Source organism: Humulus lupulus, chromosome 6 (assembly GCF_963169125.1).
Source record: "Humulus lupulus chromosome 6, drHumLupu1.1, whole genome shotgun sequence".
Lineage (NCBI taxonomy): Eukaryota > Viridiplantae > Streptophyta > Magnoliopsida > Rosales > Cannabaceae > Humulus > Humulus lupulus.
Genome location: NC_084798.1, coordinates 169152906 through 169173032, shown reverse-complemented (window position 1 = coordinate 169173032; position 20127 = coordinate 169152906). Strand labels below are relative to the sequence as shown.

Sequence of the window (20127 nt, the reverse complement as noted above, 5' to 3'; positions counted from 1 at the left end):
TGTAAAACTATGGAAAACGAGTTGCAGTAGCTGGATAAGGAAGATTTGGTGATCAACAATTTAGTTTCTTGGTTAGAATCTTGTAGTCGGCAGTTTAGAGCAAATTTACTAATATGTGGTAATCTAGTTTCTCAGTTTTGGGAATCCCATATTTTGTAGTTTTTGTTAGGCACCTATTTCCATATTTTTCTTAATTGTTTTTTTATCCATATTTATAGAAAGTATAGTTAATTTTCTTATTAGGGCACTATGGAAATTAAACTTATAGAATGAAAAGTTTCCATATTTAAAAAAAAATTATTCTTATTTCCAGATTTTAAACAAAAACTTAAAAAAAACCATATATACGTGAATGGTTTTTAAAAAAATCATATATATATATATATATAAAAAATCCTTATTTAAACAAAATTGTAACAAATGAGTTTATTTTGCAATAATTTATTTTTAAAAAATCCTGAACTTTCTTAACATTATATTTAAAAAATTTAGTATCAATTGATATAGAAAAATTCACTATAATTTTTGAAAAAAGTTGAATAATAATAATTTATATTTAAAAGTGTGAATAAATAAATTACATTTATTTGAGATATTACGAGAGAGTATAGAATTGAGAAATTTGGAAGATAGAAATTCTAAATGTGAGTTTGAAACAATTAAACTATTCAAAAATGACAATTTGAGAATTTTACTATAAAAAACAGGTATTTATTTGTAAGGAAAAATAAAAAAGTGAGCAATTTTATAGTGACGTGAAAAAAAAAAACATTTGTGGCCATTTCTGCAAAAAAAAAACACATTGATGCTTTCCCAAAATTTTATGAAATAATGCAGGCAGTAGTAATTAGTAAAACATGCTTGAAGCCTGATTTTACAAAATTAATTATATGTAATGATTGCTACACTTGGTATCATAATATACAAAACTATAACAATTAAATACAAAATAACAAGAGGCCTGAAATTTACAGACGCTAAATAAAACAAAACTTTTATGTCACCCGGAACATTCTCATGAGGCTAACTTTTGAATCGTCATTTCCTTGAGTGAAGTTACCAATCTTCGAAATACCTTAAGATTGTGGCCTACTTTTTCCTGAGAAACCAAGAAACCACATTCAAAATACATTCACAAATAAAAATTATAATCAGAGCAGGCATAACAAGGATGGCTACAATAAGAATCACACCTCACTTAGTAACTCAAGTCTTTCTAAATTTGGAAGTAACTTTGCACTGATCAAAGAAATTTCATCTTCTGGTTCAGTCATAGAACCATAAGTAATTGTTCTCATAGCCCCACTGGCCTCATTTGTAATGGAACTGCCAAACGGGAAAATAAACAGAAGGGGACTAACATAAGAGAAAATTAACAGATAATCAGAAAATAAATTAACCCAACAAATAGACTTCGAATGGTAGGAGCTTTCAGTTCTCCCAATTTTGAGGGGATACTTCAAGCTCACTAACATATATAGTGGTTAAAATCAACAGAGTATAGCACTCTCACGTGGATCAACTCCTAAACCACCAAAACTAAAACAATACTTGAGTGAGAGAGAAAAAGCTCATACCTATCCTGGAAATGAATGAGCAGGATATTTAGAACCTGCTCTGCAACAGGGAGCAATAAGGTGATCAACTGATCTCTATTGCCAACGACCTGGCACATTTCCACCATTGCAACATACCTCCTGCCAAAATAGGGAGAGAAAAGAGAAAGAAAAGCATCACAAACTTTTCCTAGCAATAAAGACATTTAAGAAGAAAAAATTACTGAGGACTTTTAACTTGTTTCTTTACAAAGAGCCAATGTCTAGAAGAGACAGGCTGACATAAAAAAAAATGGAACAAACAATCGAGATAGCTTCCCAACAAACTGCTGCACAAACATAGGCCATTGCAAATGATACTACAACCAAGTACCAACAAAGTGAATCATTCTATGATTGCAACACCTAGCAAAGCACTCACGATGTCACAAGTTGCATGAAGCATATGTACATTTTGTAAATTGAAAAATTTTGTTTAATGGCATAGAAGTAAATCAATCTCGAGGTATGGCTTCAATGAGTTAGTTTTCTGGAATGTGACAGTTTTGACTTTTGACTGGGCGTTGGTCATTTTAAATACACACACATATATCTGAGAAAGATATCATGTTTTTTGCGTTGCTTTATCTTTGAATAAATCATACTGTTTTATTTCAACCTAAAAATAAAAGGATGAGTTACAAGCAGTAGTCACTAAACTATCCTTATGAGGAAAAACTTCAAGCTTCAACCTCTTTTGGTTATGAACCAGAACAATTTATTTAGGCCAAAATAAACACAGCCAAAAGAAAGGAGCATATTTGTCAAAATGTTACAAAGCAAATACAAGAAGAGACAAGGAAAAAAAAAAAGGAGGCACCGTTTCTGTATATTGTCAGACGAGGAAACACAATCTTGCCGAGCACACATAGTGAGAATTTCATCCACCTCCTGTCTTGATAGTTCATTAATGTCTCGAATCTGAAAATTATGAACATTTAACTCGTAAATGACCAAGTGAAAAAAGGATTAAGCATGCAAGCCCAAAATCAATATTTACCCTGTTCAGTAATAGGGATTTTTCCTCTGCAGCTCTTTCAAGAGCAACTGTCACAGAATTAAGAAGAGAACCAAGTAAAATTAATGTGGGCTGTTGAATTTGCACGGAAGTATGGTAATCAGATACAACATCTGAAATCTGCAGTAAAGCAAAGATTTGATTGGAGAAGTTAATTATGAATGGAATAAAAGGTATACTAACTAGTGCAAACAAAATTAATTATACCTGCAGTCTCAGGGATTTTTTCCTGATGAGAAAATATAGATACGAGCTCAGGCTGAAGCATAACCGAAATCTGTTTAATTCTGACTTCCTCTGATTCTGGTTTTCGACATCAATGAAAGGAAAGAAAGTATAGATATAGATGAGAAGTAACATTTATTGAACAATTTTTTTTCTTCTAAAAGAAATAAATAAATCTTGAAGAATCATCATACCTCCAGAGATCGAACTGATTGACTATAAGTAGGAGCCTCACAAGAGAACAAGGCATGCATCATACCGAAAAGCCCTTGAACAAAACCACAATCATCACTCTCTTCGTAAGGCCAAACCTAAAGCAAAAATAAGAAGGGAAAAAAATTAAAATAGAACGAGAAACAAGAATGTGCCATCTTACTATTGAAAAGCACAAGTAAATATAAAAACCAAAATAGTTACCAGTCAAAGAAATAACCCACCAGTTATTTATCCAATCAAAACAAAGGGGGATAGAACTTAATTAGACCCTTTAGTATTTCACTAAAATAATTCATAAATCACTAGTTGTACATAGACTATTCCGCTTCCAAATGCCATTGGATAAGCCAAACATTGCAGCTGAGCTTATCTTAATCGGATATTACTTGAAGTATTGTAGCTAAATCAAGGGAAGAAGGCTAAGCACTCAGCTTTTAGCTTAGTGCTTCCTTCTTTCCTTTTCCGTTTTTGAAGATCAGGGAAACTGAAAAAAGAGTCATACCTTGCTAAGTACACCAACAACAAGATTGATCTGTTCCATTGTTAATTCCTCTGCTTCAGAAATGTCTTCCCGAAGAACTTTATCAAAGAGGGACAGATGCCCTTTGATAAAGTCTATGACCTCACGAACAATTTTGTTCTTTACCTATTAGAAAACTAAACTACAATTAGGTAACATCCATCATCCATGCACTAGAAATTGAAAGAGCAAAGAAAGCTTGGAACTTAAAAGAGAGAGGACTGATTGAAAACATTAACTAATATTGGCAAAATAAAAGGCACAACTACAATTGTGGGTCAACAAGAATGAATTTAACAAACAAAAAAATTACCATAACTTTTGATGTAATGCTGATCCAGAAATTAATCAGTAGTTAAAGAGAGTTTACTGGTAAAATTCAACCCTTTTGTCAACGGAGGGCATATTATATTAAATAGAGAATCATTCACTAGAAACCAAGAATTCAGAAATTTTCGAGGACAAATAGAGCCAGGTTCTAAAGGCAAAACATCAACTACTGTCTACTGATAACCAACCCAATGTCTGATGCAAACTAAAATTTTCCTTGAAAAGAAAGGAATAAAATACACATGAAGACTGACCTCAAGAAATTCAGATGTATCAATCAACGATGTTAGAGAAAATACTAATCTCAGCACAGGAGTTGTGATCATTCGTTGCTTATCAAAATCCGAAGCCACATCCCTTCTCAGCTTAGTGTCAACCCGCCTCATACTTCCCTGGTAATTGGTTTAAAGTCAAAAGTGGATAAAATGCAAGCAATCGCATATTAAATGAGCAAAGAGTTTTTTTACCAGAAAACTGACAGCCTTGCATGAAGCAATATGTTCCAAAGCACCCATGGAGAAAAGAACCTGGGCTCCAGACTTCCCATATTTGTGGCTAATTCTCAAGATTAAGGCAAGCTCAGCCTCTATGGTACAGGCTCGCTGCAACGAATTCATGAAATGCCCACCATCCTAAAACAAGTGCAAGATGTTATGCAAGCTGCTATGTATCAAATAAAAAGTACAGTGAAAAAATCAAAGTAGATCTCAAAGACATCACTTTTTTCCTTCCTAGAGAAGAGTACACCTAAGCTCGCCGGGTTATTTTAGTTGGATTATCAATTGCAAAGTGGCTTAGATTATTTGTAAGTTCATATAGTAGAAATTAATATTTAATACATCATAAATTTTTTCTTTCTCCATTATTTATTCAGGATTAATACAAAAACCAATCTTAAAGTAGGTAGGAACCATGCTTCTTTTTAACTGGGAAAAGAAAACCGAGGATGAGAAAACAAATCATTGCTAGTGAAGCTTGCCGAATAATTTGTTTCAAATGTCAAAGGAAAATAAAAATAAAAATAAAGGCCACATGATCTTAGTAAACAAGTAAGAATGTAGGAGTTAACAAAATTCACTTAAGACCCCCGACATCATAAGAGTATAAATTATGCACAGCTATGTAAAATAGTTTTCCAGAAGTAGCAGCAATTTAACGTCAACAAATGGAGCACCTGAAATGAAGCACTGTTGATGCTTAATAAGCAAGACCTTAGAAAACCCCTGCTCTGAAGTTGGCTTAAGAAATATCTATCATGATCCACACAAATGAGCGCATCCAAAACATAAAGTGCAATAGTCTTTCCAGGTTCACCACCCTGAGTTGCATCCTTTATTACCTGAAGATTCATTATGAAATTATGAGTAAGCTGCTAATGAAATTTCTAACAAAAATTAAAAAGCTCGACTCAGAACTTTCAATACCCAAAACCAGCTGCTTAAATTTCATTAAGATGAATAGTTGAACGTACAACAGAAGTAGAGCTAGCAGTAGCACAAAGTTATAGTGGTGTGAAGCTTTCTATATTTTGGAAAAACTGATTTTTATTTTTATCGTGAGATGAGTACATACATATATACAAAGTATCCAGTACATATTACCTCAAATATCTGCTGTAAATTAGGACCTAAATAATCAATATATTAGGAAACTAATCCCTAAGAATCAGCTATACAGCTAGTCATACGCCTAGGTTGATATTCTACACTCCCCTCAAGCTAGGCGATATATATTTTCCAATCCAAGTATAGTACTTAGTTTGGTGAGATTGGGCCGAAATAAAGCTTTAGTTAGGATGTCTGCTGCTTTTTGTCCAGATGGAACATAGTTGAGTGAGATTGTCTTGCTTTCAATTTTCTCATTGATGAAATGTATGTCAATCTCCACATGCTTAGTTCGATCATGATGGACCGGAATCTTGGCAATTGCAATTGCTGATTGGTTGTCACACATGATCTTGATAGAATCTGAAGTTCCAATCTTAAGTTCGTTTAGCAGTCGTCGTAACCAAATTCCTTCACAGGCACGGAACTCAGCCTCATCACTACTACGTGCTACCACTGCTTGCTTTTTGTTGCGCCATGTCACTAGATTACCCCAAATAAATGAGCAGTATCCCGATGTAGATTTTCGGTCAGAAAGAGATCCAACCTAATCAACATCAGTATTAACTTCCAAGGTTCAATTGATAGTTTTTTTGAACACAAGTCTCTTCCTTCGATCCTTCTTCAAGTATCTTAGGATGCGGTAGACTGCTTCCACGTGATCTACTGAAGGGTTGCTAAGAAACTGACTAACAATGCTGACAACAAAACTTATATCTGGACGTGTATGAGTTAGATATATCAGCTTACCCACCATGCGTTGGTATCACCCCTTATCGACTGCCAATTCATCTGTTCAAGGCATCAGTTTGGTATTAGAATCCATAGGAGTATCAACAGGTTTGCACCCAACCATGTTGGTCTCACGCAATAGATCTAAAACATATTTGCATTGAGAAACTGAGATTCCCTGACTGCTTCGTGCCACTTCCATTCCTAGGAAATATTTTAGGAAACCAAAGATTTTAATCTCGAATTCCTTAGACAATTGCACCTTCAGCCTCCTCATTTCTTCTTCATGATTTTCTGTGAGAACTATGTCATCAATGTAGACTATCAAAACTGTGATCCTCCCATTTGAGAAGTGTTTAACAAATAGGGTATGATCTGCCTATGCCTGGGAGTATCCATCCTAAGAACTTTGGTGATTCTGTCAAACCAAGCTCTAGGAGACTGTTTAAGTCCATATAATGCCTTTCTCAGCTTTTAAACCTTCCCATGTGTCTCCTCAGTCTCAAAGCCAGAAGGTATATCCATATAGACTTCCTCGATTAGGTCTTCGTTTAAGAATGCATTCTTGACATCAAGTTGGAACAATGGCCTATCATGGTTAACTGCAATAGACAATAAGACACGAACTGTGTTAAGCTTAGCCACTGGAGCAAAAGTTTCTTGGTAATCAATCTCATATGATCGAGTGAACCCTTTAGCCACTAGTCGAGCTTTGAATCTTTCTACACGTCCATCTGCCTTTTGTTTAACTGAGAATATCCATTTACAACCCACAATCTTCTTTCCTGAAGGAAGTTTTGTTAATCCCCAAGTACCATTATTTTCAAGAGAGGTATACTCTTCTAAGGTTGCTTTGCGCCATTCTAGAACCTTTAGAGCCTCGTAAACTGAGTTGGGAATTGTGATTTTGTCCAAGGATGTCACAAATGCTTGAAATTTTGGAGACAAATTTGTGTAAGAGATGTAGTTACGAAGAGGATGTTGGGTGCATGATCGAATACCTTTTCTCTGTGCAATAGGAAGGTCCAACTTTGGGTCACAACTTGAATCTGACTGAGAACCATAATCTGCCTCACCTTGTATTCTTTCAAGTTCGACTTGGCTTAGGAGGCTCTTCACCTTGCTGATTTGGTACGGGAAAATTAGGATTGTTCCTTCTGCCATAAACTTTTACAGCATCATCAGGAAGAAGAAGACGTTTAGGATAGACAGTGGGAGATTGTTCAAGCATGGATTTCGATGGGGAATATGGGGATATATGTTGGATCAAATTTGAACTTGAATCCGAAATTGGAATAATTGAAGTATTAGAGAGAGAAGGCAAAGTGGAGGAAAGTTGTGATGGTGAATTCGGTTCAATGAGTGATGACCAATCCCAATTCTATGATTCACTTGTGTTATTCTCCCCCTGAATTGCAGAATTGGAGTAGAAGGGACTTTCTTCAAAGAAAGTAACATCCATGGTATTATAAAACTTTTGAGTAGTGGGAGAGAAACATTTGTAGTATTTTTTATTGGATGAATATCCAAGAAAGATGCACTTAAGTACACGAGCATCAAATTTACCACAAAATTGAGAATGAATATGAACAAAGGCATTGCAACCAAAAAGTTTGAAAGAGATTTGTGACACAAGACATGACGTAGGGAATAGACTCTGAAATGTTTGCAAAGGTGAGTGAAATTTGAGAACGCGAAAAAGCATACGATTGATTAGATATGTTGCAGTGAGAATAGCCTGACCCCAAAATTTCTTAGGAACATTGGCTTGAAAAAACAGGGACCAGACAACCTCAAGTACATGACGTTCAGCCACACCGTTTTGTTGGGTTGTGTCAACACATGAACTTTGTTGAACAACACTGAAATTTTAGATAAGGACCAAGACTTGAATTGAAAAAGTCTTTGGCATTGTCAGTCTTGAGGATTTGAATATTTTCTTTAAACTGAGTTTGGACCATGACATGAAATTGTTGAAATATGTGTTTGGTTTCTAATTTTTCTTTCATAAGAAATGTCCAACATAATCGAGTATGATCATCAACTAACAATAGAAACCATCTAGCACCAGTTATACTATGAATACGGAATGACCCCCAAATGTCACCATGAATTGAAGAGAATGGGTGATTTGGTTTGTATGATCGTCATGAATAAGTGTTCCGAGTATGCTTTGCTAATTGACAAACTTCACAATGAAATAAATTGGGATTTTTATTGATGAATAGGGACGAAAATAAACATTTCAAATACAGAAAATTTGGATGACCTAGACGAAAGTGCCACATCATGATTTCACTTTCCTTATTAGAATGACTAGCAGACTTGAGACAATGATTCAATTGACACTGGTAACTTGACAGAATGGTTTGAAGGAGTGTTGACATCTAGAACATAGAGGCCCGCACGAAAATCAGCATTGCCAATCGCCCTCCCCAAGCTCAAGTCTTGGAAAATACAAGATTTAGGAAGGAATTTAGTTGCACAATTTAAGTCACAATTCAATTTACTAACAGATATAAGATTACAATCAAATTCGGGCACAAATAACACAGATTTGAGAGTGAGATCATTTGAGAGACAAATGGTTCCTGTTCCAATCACTTTGGCTAGTGTACCATTGGAAATACACACTGTTTGAAGGCTGGTACAAGACGAATAAGTTGTAAAAAGTGATATGTCACCTGTCATGTAATCGGATGCCCACAAGTCGACAATCCAAGACAAGGAGGAGGATTTAGCTACATGTAGTGTCGAACTGTTGGAGCTTTGTGTGGGATTATTGGCCTTTTGTATGAGTTGCTGAAGAAGTTCTAACTGTTCCTTGCTGAAAGGTGCAGGATTACCAGGTTGAGATGCTTCAGAAAAGGCAGCATGTCCTTTTGCCTCGTGGTCTCGATTTGGCTTCCAATCAGCAGGCTTTCCATGCAACTTCCAACAAGTTTCCTTCAAATGCCCAGGTCTTCGACAATGATCACACCCACAGCGGCCTTTTCTGCCTCAATTATCATAGATACTTTGGGAATTATTTCGAGCAGCAAAAGTTCCTGAATCTGGTAGGTCTTCTTTGATTGCTGCAAAGGCTGGAATTTCAGGGTATGGGTTAGGATGAGATTAACCCAACATAACCCTTTTTCAACTGTCCTCTCTACGTACCTCAGAGAAGGCCTCTCGCAGACTAGGTAGAGGTTTGGTTCCAAGGATTTTGACTCTTACTTCATCAAGAGACTTGTCAAGTCCTTTAAGAATTTGAAGACCCGTTTTTTCTCCACAATCTTTTTGAAACATGCACAATCTTCGGTATACTTCCAGTCATGTGTCTCAAATAAAATCTAGATGCTGCCAATAGCGAGTAAGAGTCGTGAAATAGGTTGTCACAGAATTCTCACCTTGACAAAGATCCTAGAGGGTGCTCTCCACATGAAATAGTTCGGCTGTGTTCTCGTTGCTAGAGAATGTTTCTCGTATTGCTTCCCATATATCTTTTGCTGTGGTGTACAACAACAAAAATTTCTCCTACCTCGGTTGTCATGGAACTAATTAGCCATGACATGATCAGATTATTTTCTACCCTCCAGGTCTTGTATTCTGCACTTTTTGAATCTGGTTTTGGGATGTCTCCAGTAAGATATTCATCTTTACTCCTGCTTATGAACATCATCATTGACTGTGACCATTGAAGATAGTTGTGGCCATTTAGTTTGTGAGTGGTGATGGGGATGAGATTACTTTCAGTGTTGGCTGGAGTTAGCCGAGAGATTGTAGGAACATTGGGAGAGGAATTAGTTGTAGATGAGTCCTTGGATGTTTGTTCAGTTTCTGCCATGAAGGGATGATTTCGGAAATAGAGAAGGAAGGCTAAGGGCAGTTGTTTGAGAGGGAAAGGATAGGGATATAGAGCCTAAAGCTCTGATACCATGAAGCTTTCTATATTTTGGAAAAACTGCTTCTTATTTTTATCGTAAGATGAGTACATACATATATATACAAAGTATCTAGTACATATTGCCTAAAATATCTGTTGTAAATTAGGACCTAAATAATACACAAATCTGACTAATATAAAATATCAATATATTAGGAAACTAATCCCTAAGAATCAGCAATGCAGCTAGTCACACGCCTAGGTTGATATTCTACATGGTGGCACAATAGAGAGCATATATTTTTGCGAGGACAAAATAAAAATTATACTTCGGATATTATTGAAAAATAAAAAAGTTGAGGAGGCCAAAATGAAAAATCACTTTTATTTTGTTATAAATAATACTTTTAAAAAGGGAGGGGGGGCCACTTTGCTTCCCCTTTGGTCATAAAAGCATAGTCAGTGTCTCTGGCAAGTAGACCCCATCTTTCATGAACTCCATACTAGATAGGCTAGACAAACTACATTTATTATCTATGAGAATAACCATCTATGTTGATTATAAAATCAAGTGCAGATGCCATTAACTCACATTTGCATAGAAGAAAGCATGACAAGTGAAATATTGCAAATTATACCAAAAAATGAGGACAACATTTCACCCACCAAATCCAAAAGTGGTTGAGCCTCTTTCCTTAAAATAGAAAAGTTTGCATGGGCAAGTTCTGCTTGTTCTTTGTCGATCTAGTAAAAACAAAAACAAAAAAGATTATTGTTAATTAGCAATTGTACTTCACCCCCAACAATTAACTGAGCATTAAAATTTGCATAAAGATTATAGAACTAGAACCTTATGGAGATCTAGATCTTCACCGCCTTGCTCATCAAGTAGTAAGTACTGCAGAACTGCCTTTGGGACATCTGGATCAAGAATATGCTGACAATACTGAAAATAACTAAGTAGCAGCGCATATTGGCTGAAAACAATATGAATAATGAAGGTCAGATGATGACAAGAAAAGTTTACAGAAAAACAATCTTTTTATTATTATTATTAATAATAATAATAAAAATAATAATAAATAAAAAGCAATTACAACCAAAGAAGACCGGGTAAGACAAAGCACCAAAAGCTAATCCCACACAAGCCCATAATACTAACAAAACAAACACATGCCCAATAACATTAAACAAAATGGTACCGTCTGCGTAAGGCTTCTGATGATTCATGTCTAAGAATTGCCAATATAAGCTTAAACAATATTGAGTGGCAAGCACCATTGGATAACTGTTTCACCATGAGAACATCAAGATATGCCGCACTATCAGAATTAAAGCCAGTAGGGCATAAAAACCTGTCATCTCGAAGTTTGGCCATGCATGTCAAAGCAACCTAAAAATGTTCAAGCCACAATGTCAACAAGGTAAAGTGAAAACCTTCAGAATTGCAGAAACATTAAGAGTAAGCATATGATTATATTTATATATAAATATATACCTGGCACAATATAAATGCCATTTTCAATGAGCAATCTGGAGAAGCAGACGCAGTCAGAGAGGCATCGAGAACCCTGTTATTTAAAATATAAAACATACAGATTATTATATAAAAATAAATAAAAAGTCAAATTGAAAGAAAGAAAATGAAGGACCTACAGATAAAGAACTTCAGATTGGTTTTCAAGTAATGATGTCCTCCTGGAAGCAGAGACCTATATGAGAAGATAATGTCAAAATAAAATACTTCAAGCCTGATCTGGAAGCTTCTAAACAATGTAAGCAAAGTTATTTATTTTATTTTGAAAAAATGGACCTCAACAATCTGGGACCAGCCAGTTAGCATATGAAGTTGTGCAGCTTGTTCCTCAAGGTTCTTATTATACTTCCATCCCCATCTCAACAACTGCTGAATTGTTTCTTTAATATCATTGACCTCAACTTCACTCCCAAAGTTACTCAACTGGGAATTAGTAGAACTAAATTTCTGTAACAAAGAAAGGAAAAAAAGAAAAAGATAAGCACTGGGAACCACATGAAAAGTTTACAGTGCAGTACCAAACAAAAAACTATTCGGCACTTGAAAACCAGCCTGCCAAAGTCTGTCACGAAATGAAGCCAGATCAATCAGACGATCGCCTCGCTCAGAATAATAGTAGACACCACCCTTTCCCGAAATTGTAGGATTGCCAAGGATGTCCTCAACCTATATTTGCCAAAATGGAACAGAAATTTAAGTAATTGAGAAACATGGACCACAATTTCAACAGGCCAACAAGCCCAACACCAACCCCCATTCCATCTCAGAACAATCAAATAACTAAAGCAGCACTCTTTCAAAATAGGTTCATAAGGATTAAACTTTTACCAGCAAATCATATTTCAGAGTTGAAATAATCTGAGAAAGCTTCACTGTTATGTCTGGAGACCTAAATTGAACTACTTCAAGCAACTCCAATACCTAAATTTGACCCAGAAACAAAGTCAACTGGCTTTATATAGCAATTAAATAAAGAAGAAAGGAATCAAGAAAATAATATTAATAACAAGTAAAACGATAACAGCAAGGAAGACAGCTTCTGAAGAATAGAGAATAAATAAATTGCTTTGAGATATGCAAATCTCTGATTGTTTCTCAAGCAATTAGGCATACCTTACTCTTACTAATAGTTCTAGTTCCAGCATGCTCTGCAGTAATTTGGAGTGAGAGTGAATGTTGTATGACTTGATCAGTTGGCATTCCAATAATTTCCCTTCCAAAAAGGTGACCAAGAATACTTTGACATGTGTCCCGATGTGAGGAACTACTCATATCACCAGCATGCAATTCAATTGCCAAAAGTTTCAACAGCCATGCTCTCTGAAATTGTAAGCAGGAGAATAATCGATTGAATGAAATTTGATCAGTACACTCTTAAAACTACCAATCATCTGAAGTGAAATCTAGCCAATAACTTTATCAACTACCATCTTAGAAACCTAAGATGGAAGAAAAGAAAATCCAAGAACAAACATCAAGCTGAAACCAATGAAATTTAGTGTTCAATATGTACTGTTTGTATCTCTCTCTAAGAAACTAAATAACAAATAAACACGAGTAATAAGTTTTGCATAGAATAATGTGATCATTGATTTTCTAGCAATAGTTGCATCAGAATCAATGAAATAGGTTGCAAAAATAAAATTTGATGTTAACAAAAATACGTGGCAGCACAATGACTCAACCCCTTGTGCTAGTCTGCTATATAAATAAAGCCAAAGTAGATAACTGTGCAAGTGTCTCACTCAAAAATACAAGTGGTCTGAAAGAAAATTATTTCAATTAAACATAGCAGAAACCTGATGAAGAGAACTGATACGAAGTGCTTGATTGCTACTCCGCTTAATAAGTGGAATAACCCCAATAGTGTCTAGGTGCTGCCATAATAGAAAATAATTGCAGAGAAACTAATTAGAACAGGTCTGAAATTTATTTGTCTTAAAAAAAAATAGAACATCCAGGCAAAAATGATATATTAGCAAAAGACTAGAAATAAATGTACGCTACTTTTTACCTTCACAAAAAATTGATACTTCTTAGTACTCAATAAGTCCATGATGGGACCACATGTTAGTGGATCCAAGCACAACTCATATAGTAGCTGCGGAAGAAATGATAAAATATTTATTAAACTTAAGTGGCCAAATTCTCCAGAGAGAGAAAAGCAGGAGCAAAATCCAAAATTAAAACAGTACTTATGGCTAGAATTTGCTTTATTTTTATTGTTCTTTAATGAGAAATGAACTATATTATTGCTAATAAATCTTATAGCTAAAATTTGCTTTATAAAGAAACACAGCACACAAGATAGTTTTATCTAACCTGAAAGCCAAATTCATAGACCAATGCATTCACATCAGGCTTCAATAGCTTCTCTAATATTTCAAGAATAACCTTTAAGCAACTACAAATGAACAGGCAATTCACAAATGAATACACAAAAATGAAGAAAATGTGAGTTAAAATACTAAAGCAGCTTGTAAAAAACTTAACCTGTAATGAAACTTTGGCTGCAAAATAGTACGTTCAATATTGCTATCAAGATCAAACTTGAGTAGCATATGTGTAACATTTGGAGCTGGACGACTAATATTGCCTATCAGAAGCTGTCGAATTATTAAAGAAAATATACATTAAAAAAAAAGAAATTAACATCAGATGGAAGAAGAAGACAAATGTAATTCCCAATAATAACCTGCAATATAAGCACCCCTGGATCATCACCACTGTTCTCAATGAAGTGAGACTCTTCTGATCGTAACTCAAGGCAAGCTGCATAATCCTCAATTAAACAACTTGCAGCATTGGATTTAAGCAGTATTGATACAAGCCCAGCCATGCGAGAACTGTCAACATTTTATAGTATTTGAGATTTTTGCAAACACACAAGAATAAATAGATATATTTTTTTTTTTGAAAAAGGAATAAATAGATATAATGACAATATTCGGAGAGAAAATTCTTGTATTCAGATTTGATTAGTCTCATAATGCACCAATCCAGCTTGCTATTCTTTGTTTGATACCAATGGCCTTTCGTAAAATTTTAATTTCTTTAAATCTAAATAATGTAAATGTTGGAACAAGGTCAGAACTCCTGCTAAACTTCATTGACAGGTTCTATTCTGACCCTTTCATTCCTAAGGATATTTGGCTAGACAGGTGTAGCTGAATCTTTAAAGAAATTTTTTGAATAGGATTCTCTTTGGGATAAAAGCGAATACTATTTTTTTAAACAAACCTGCCTTGTATTAATAAGAAAGCAAATACAAGGATGTGGAAAAACCATTGGTGCCAAACCAACAAGAACGTGATACAGATAAAAACAAACAAAACCAACATTATAAAATAATATTATTTCACTCTCTTAATTAAAATAAAATTGAAGTGTTAGAATAAAGGTTTTCTAAAAAAAATTGTTGCAATTACCCTTTTGCGATAGTTTTTCTTTCTGCCATCTCTTAAATCTTATCCTTTCTTTTTTAATATCTTCTGTATCTTATAGAAAAATATGCATGTACGTGATTGCATATATAATGTTGAAAAATGTGACACCACAAGATAATGATAGTATAAAACTTCCCATGAGATACCAAATTATAAACAACAAAATGGGAGAAAAGGAAGTGCCTTAGTATACTCATGATTTTGATAGAACATTGCTGAATTTGTGGCCGAAAATCATATCTGACATACTCCAAAAGAGCTACAATTTGGTTATGATCTTGGGATAGTATAACATCCAAAGGCTGCATAAATAAACAATGTATACCATGAGCACAACTACATTAAGAAGCTTTTATAAGGAAACAAGAACGATGATCGATAATATAATTTCATGAGAAGCAATAACACGTTAAAATTAAAAAAAAAAGAAGGCTAAAGAGGAAAGGACTTTTCAGTCTCATTCACACTTGAACTTAGTACTATAATTGGCTGAAGTTATACTAAAAGATACAAAAAGATAACCAACTTTACGGTCGGTAGCCATAACAAGCTTAGCTAAATCAATATTTCAAAAAATAAACGAAATAATAAAAAAAATTGACAAGAAGATTCAAATAAGTGATGAAATATCTCTTCTTCTTCTTTTCCCTTATAATTATTTATTACTTTAGAACTGGTAATAAAATAGCTCTTCGTTGAAAAGAATTATCCATGTTCCACCGTAGGTGCCTCTAAGAAAATATTCAGGTTCAAAATCTATGGTAGCTCTTCAAAAGTTTAATAATTAACCTTTTAAAATACTTGGATAGAGTAATAAAATACTCCATGTAATGTGATAGGCCACCACTCATTTATGTGTATGCTGGGAAGCATAGGAAGAGTAAGAGTGTGGGTGCAGTAGAGGATAACTAACTGTGTTGGTTAGCAGGTGGTTATGAGAGCTGTTTTAGTGTGGGGGGTGTATGTTACCAGCTGGGGTATCGGGTATAAGAAGAGTGAGTAAGCTCATTAGAGGGTGTGAAGAATTTGGTAAGGTGTAACCCTTTGGGGAGAGACTAGGCTCTCGAATTCCTAGTGATCAATACAAATACATTGATTCATTTTCTGCCTATTTTCTTGCTATTTTTCTGCTGTGTTCTTGTTTGGCTGATTGATTGGCAGGTTGAGTCTATCAAAGTGGTATTAAAGCATTTTCGATCGGCATGGGACCAAAGGAGGATTCTCAACAGGAGATCTTGGAGGAATGGATTGAAGCGATTTAGTGGAAGTTCATCGGGAGTTGTAGGAAGCACGGTCAAAATTTCAACAGTTTCCTAAGGAATTGGAGTTGCTGAAGTTGGAAGTTCAGAGGTTACCAGCCATGGAGAAGAAAATGGATTATCTTGTTGCTCATTTGTTGCAAGCTCAGGGACAACCTTCAGCCGAGGCAACTGCTGCGAGCATGGATCAGCAACGTCAAGCAGTTGAGGGGGACATTTCGTCGACTCCGACACCAGCATCGTTAGGAGTTCGAGTCACTCCACCTCCTCCGCATGCATCTGGGTCAGCTCCGCTGCCACCTCCGATTCGGATGGATTCCTATTACTCCAGTCAGAGCTTTGGTCACGAATATCGCCCACCTCGGATGGAATTGCCTCTGATTTCAGGAGATAACCCTGGATCTATAGGGCTGAGAGGTATTTTCTGCTAACGAAAACGACAGAGCAAATGATGTTAGAAACAACCATTGTTGGCTTGGATGGTGATGCTCTGGCCTTGTTTCAATGGGAAAACCAGCAGCGTCCGATCACTTCTTGGGCGGCTTTGAAGAGGCTGATTATTTTGAGATTTAGAGCTGTCCCAATCGGATCGATCTCAAAGGAATTGATGTCCATCACCCAAACGTCCACCGTGAAGGACTACCGCGTACAGTGGGAGGTCTTGGCGTCTCGGGTCCCTAATGCTCTGGATCACATCCTTGAAGGTAGCTTCGTAAGGAGCCTCAAAGATGACATCAAGGCTGCTTTGCACATCTTACAACCCAATGGTTTAGCCCAGATTATGGCCACAACCCAGAGGGTGGAAGACCACCAGCTTTTACACGTGGGCCCAATCTCTCGACCCACCCTTCCTAAACCTAGCACGAGCCCAATCACACCCTTTAGGAACTCTTTCCCATTTGTCGCACGACCTCTTGCGCCGCCAGCTACAGCTGTTTCTTCTCAAGCATCGACGGCGACTAATCGCACCTCCGCCACCCAAAGCTCCGTCGTTCCGAGTATTAGGATAAGAAGGCCCATGGGATCTGTTTTAAGTGTGATAAAAAATTCTTCCGAGAGCATGAATGTGAACAAAAGGCATTGCAAGTTTTGTTGATGACTGATGAAGATGAACCAGCACCTCTTGATGAATCGCCGCCACCATCGCCGGACTCCGGGGAGACAATGGTCACAGAAGAAACTTTGGCTGCTCTATCTCTTAATTCCTTGGTGGGAAGTACCTCTGCCCATACAATGAAGCTAGCGGGTCACATTGGGCAACAACTAGTGACGGTATTAATCGATAGTGGGACAACCCACAACTTTATTTCCATAGATGTGGTCTCAGCTACTGGTATTCCAATTATAGCTACAACTTATTATGGGGTTTTGTTTGGTACTGGAGGGAAGGTTCGAACAGAGGGCATTTGTGCACAAGTGGAGTTGGATTTGGGGTTTTTGAGGGTGGTTACTGATTTTTTGCCATTGGACTTAGGTGGAGATGATGTGATATTGGGTATTAAATGGTTGGAAACCCTTGGTAACATGCAAGTTAATTGGAGAACTATGGTTATGAAGTTTGAAATGGCTGGTGCTTGGGTCACTTTTCAAGGATATCCCAGCTTGTGTAAGTCTCCTATTTCCCTTTAAGCCATGTTTTTGTCTGTGGAGAGGGAAGCTGCTGCTGCTAGGGGTGTACACGGGTCGGATTTTCGGGTTCGGGTTTTACGGGTTTCGGGTTGAGAAAAATAGTACCGAAACCGATCCGAAATTTTTCGGTTTTTTCGAGTTTCAGGTTTGATTCGGGTTGGGCTGGGCTATTTGTATTTTGAGCTGAAAAGCCAAATTTTGCAAAAAATACAATTTTTTTACACTTTTTTTCAAGAATACCATTTTTCCAAAAATACCATTTTTTTTTTATTTTGGGTTGGGCTGGGCCAATTGGGTTTTGGGCCGAAAAGCCAAATTTTGCAAAAATACCATTTTTTTACACTTTTTTTCAAGAATACCATTTTTTCCAAAAATACCATTTTTTTGGATTTTGGGTTGGGCTGGACCAATTGGGTTTTGGGCCGAAAAGCCATTTTTTCGGATTTTGGGTTTGAACCCGAACCCGAGTTTTAACAAATTTCAAACACGACCCGACTTTTGTCGGGTTCGGGTCGGATTTAACCCGAATCCGACAGTTTTTCCCAAAAAACGGGTTTTCAGGTTGGGCAGGTTTGCGGGTTTTTCGAGTCAAATGTTCACCCCTAGTTGCTGCCTACTGCTATCAGCACTTTGCTTGGGCAATCTGACTCAGTTTTTTCGATGCCCGTGGGATTATTGCCGAGAAGAACCCACGAACATGCTATCAATCTCAGGGTAGGGTCGGGACCGATATCTGTGAGGCCATATCGCTATGCCCAAGTCCAGAAAGATGAGATTGAAATGTTAGTGTCAGAGATGCTACAAGTTGGTATCATTCGGCCAAGCACAAGTCCATTTTCAAGCCCGGTACTCTTAGTTAAGAAGAGTTGGCATTTCTAAGTTGATTATAGAGCTTAAAATCGAGAAACTGTAGCTGATAAGTTTCTGATTCCTGTTATAGATGAGTTGTTGGACGAACTTCATGGAGTTCAAGTGTTCTCTAAGTTGGATTTGAAGTCGAGGTACCACCAAATTCGTGTGACAGCTCGGGATGTGGAGAAAACAGCCTTTCGTACTCATGAGGGCCACTACGAGTTCCTTGTTATGCCTTTTGGCTTGACAAATGTGCCAGCAACGTTCCAAGCTCTTATGAATGAAGTTTTTGACGACATTTTGGCTTATAGTACATCCTTGGAGGAGCATGTTCACCATCTAACGTTGGTTTTGGATCGCCTTCAACGACACCAGCTCTATGCAAACCAAAAAAAGTGCTTGTTTGCTCAAGAGAAGGTGGAATATTTGGGTCACATTATCTCAGCCCAAGGAGTTTTAGCTGACCCAAGCAAGCTTGCGGCAATGGAAGAATGGCCTACTCCAAAGACGATTAAGGATTTGAGGGGGTTCTTGGGACTTACAGGATATTACCGTAAGTTTGTCAAATGATATGGGGGGATTGCCAAGCCTTTGATGGATCATTCAAGGAAGGATGCTTTTGGGTGGACACTTGAGGATCAAGAGGCTTTCTTGCGGCTAAAGAAGGCCATGTGCTCGGTGCCGATGTTGGCCTTTCCCAATTTTTCCGAGCCTTTTGTTCTTGAGGCGGATGCGTCGGGTGTGGGCTTAGGGGCAGTTTTGATGCAACAAGGAGGCCCATTGCTTTTTACAGCATGAAATCGGTTTATGAGAGGGAGTTGATGGCTATAGTGTTGGCCATTCAAAAATGGCGTCCTTATTTATTGGGAAGGAAGTTCTTGGTGCATACAACATCAAAAGTGGCTCACTAAGACCTTAGGGTACGATTTTGATATACAATATCGTCCAGGTTTGGAGAACAAGGCTGCCGACGCCTTGTCACGGGTTCATGACAACATTACACTTGCTGCCATTTCAGTCCCCAATGTGCTTTCTCTACCAGATTTGCACGCTCAAGTCATTAGGGGGAGGGGGTTCGCTAGTACACGGCTGCCTTAAGTTTCAGGACAAATTGGTAATTCCTTCTTCATCCCCTTTCATTCCATTGTTGTTGCAAGAATATCATTGCAGTAAGGTGTGGGGACATTCGGGAGTTTTCAAGACTTTCCAAAGGTTGGCAGGGAACTTATATTGTTGGGGTATGCGAAAAGATGTGCAGCAGTTTGTTATGGGGTGTTCAGTGTGCTAACAAAACAAATA

General features: G+C 36.8%; 1 protein-coding gene across 2 annotated transcripts in view; it reads right to left on the bottom strand.

Moving 5' to 3' along the window:
* Window positions 1-872: 872 nt before the first annotated feature.
* LOC133782705 (nuclear pore complex protein NUP205) overlaps window positions 873-20127 on the bottom strand; it is a 31252-nt gene continuing 11997 nt past the window's right edge. The window contains exons 20-45 of one of the 2 annotated variants that reach the window (XM_062222058.1): window positions 15272-15390; window positions 14338-14488; window positions 14136-14248; window positions 13965-14046; window positions 13657-13743; window positions 13442-13519; window positions 12756-12962; window positions 12471-12563; window positions 12195-12308; window positions 11919-12089; window positions 11762-11817; window positions 11604-11676; window positions 11308-11498; window positions 10956-11082; window positions 10772-10849; window positions 5079-5243; window positions 4372-4536; window positions 4159-4296; window positions 3557-3700; window positions 3033-3149; window positions 2821-2916; window positions 2596-2733; window positions 2416-2516; window positions 1578-1697; window positions 1194-1326; window positions 873-1099 (exon numbers count right to left, since the gene is read on the bottom strand). In XM_062222058.1, the coding sequence (XP_062078042.1) occupies window positions 1016-1099; window positions 1194-1326; window positions 1578-1697; window positions 2416-2516; window positions 2596-2733; window positions 2821-2916; window positions 3033-3149; window positions 3557-3700; window positions 4159-4296; window positions 4372-4536; window positions 5079-5243; window positions 10772-10849; window positions 10956-11082; window positions 11308-11498; window positions 11604-11676; window positions 11762-11817; window positions 11919-12089; window positions 12195-12308; window positions 12471-12563; window positions 12756-12962; window positions 13442-13519; window positions 13657-13743; window positions 13965-14046; window positions 14136-14248; window positions 14338-14488; window positions 15272-15390 (3141 nt within the window). In that variant the 3' untranslated portion in view covers window positions 873-1015. Of the gene's footprint in view, window positions 1100-1193; window positions 1327-1576; window positions 1698-2415; window positions 2517-2595; window positions 2734-2820; window positions 2917-3032; window positions 3150-3556; window positions 3701-4158; window positions 4297-4371; window positions 4537-5078; window positions 5244-10771; window positions 10850-10955; window positions 11083-11307; window positions 11499-11603; window positions 11677-11761; window positions 11818-11918; window positions 12090-12194; window positions 12309-12470; window positions 12564-12755; window positions 12963-13441; window positions 13520-13656; window positions 13744-13964; window positions 14047-14135; window positions 14249-14337; window positions 14489-15271; window positions 15391-20127 lie in introns of those variants that run through there. The other variant, XR_009870676.1, reaches the window with a different exon arrangement.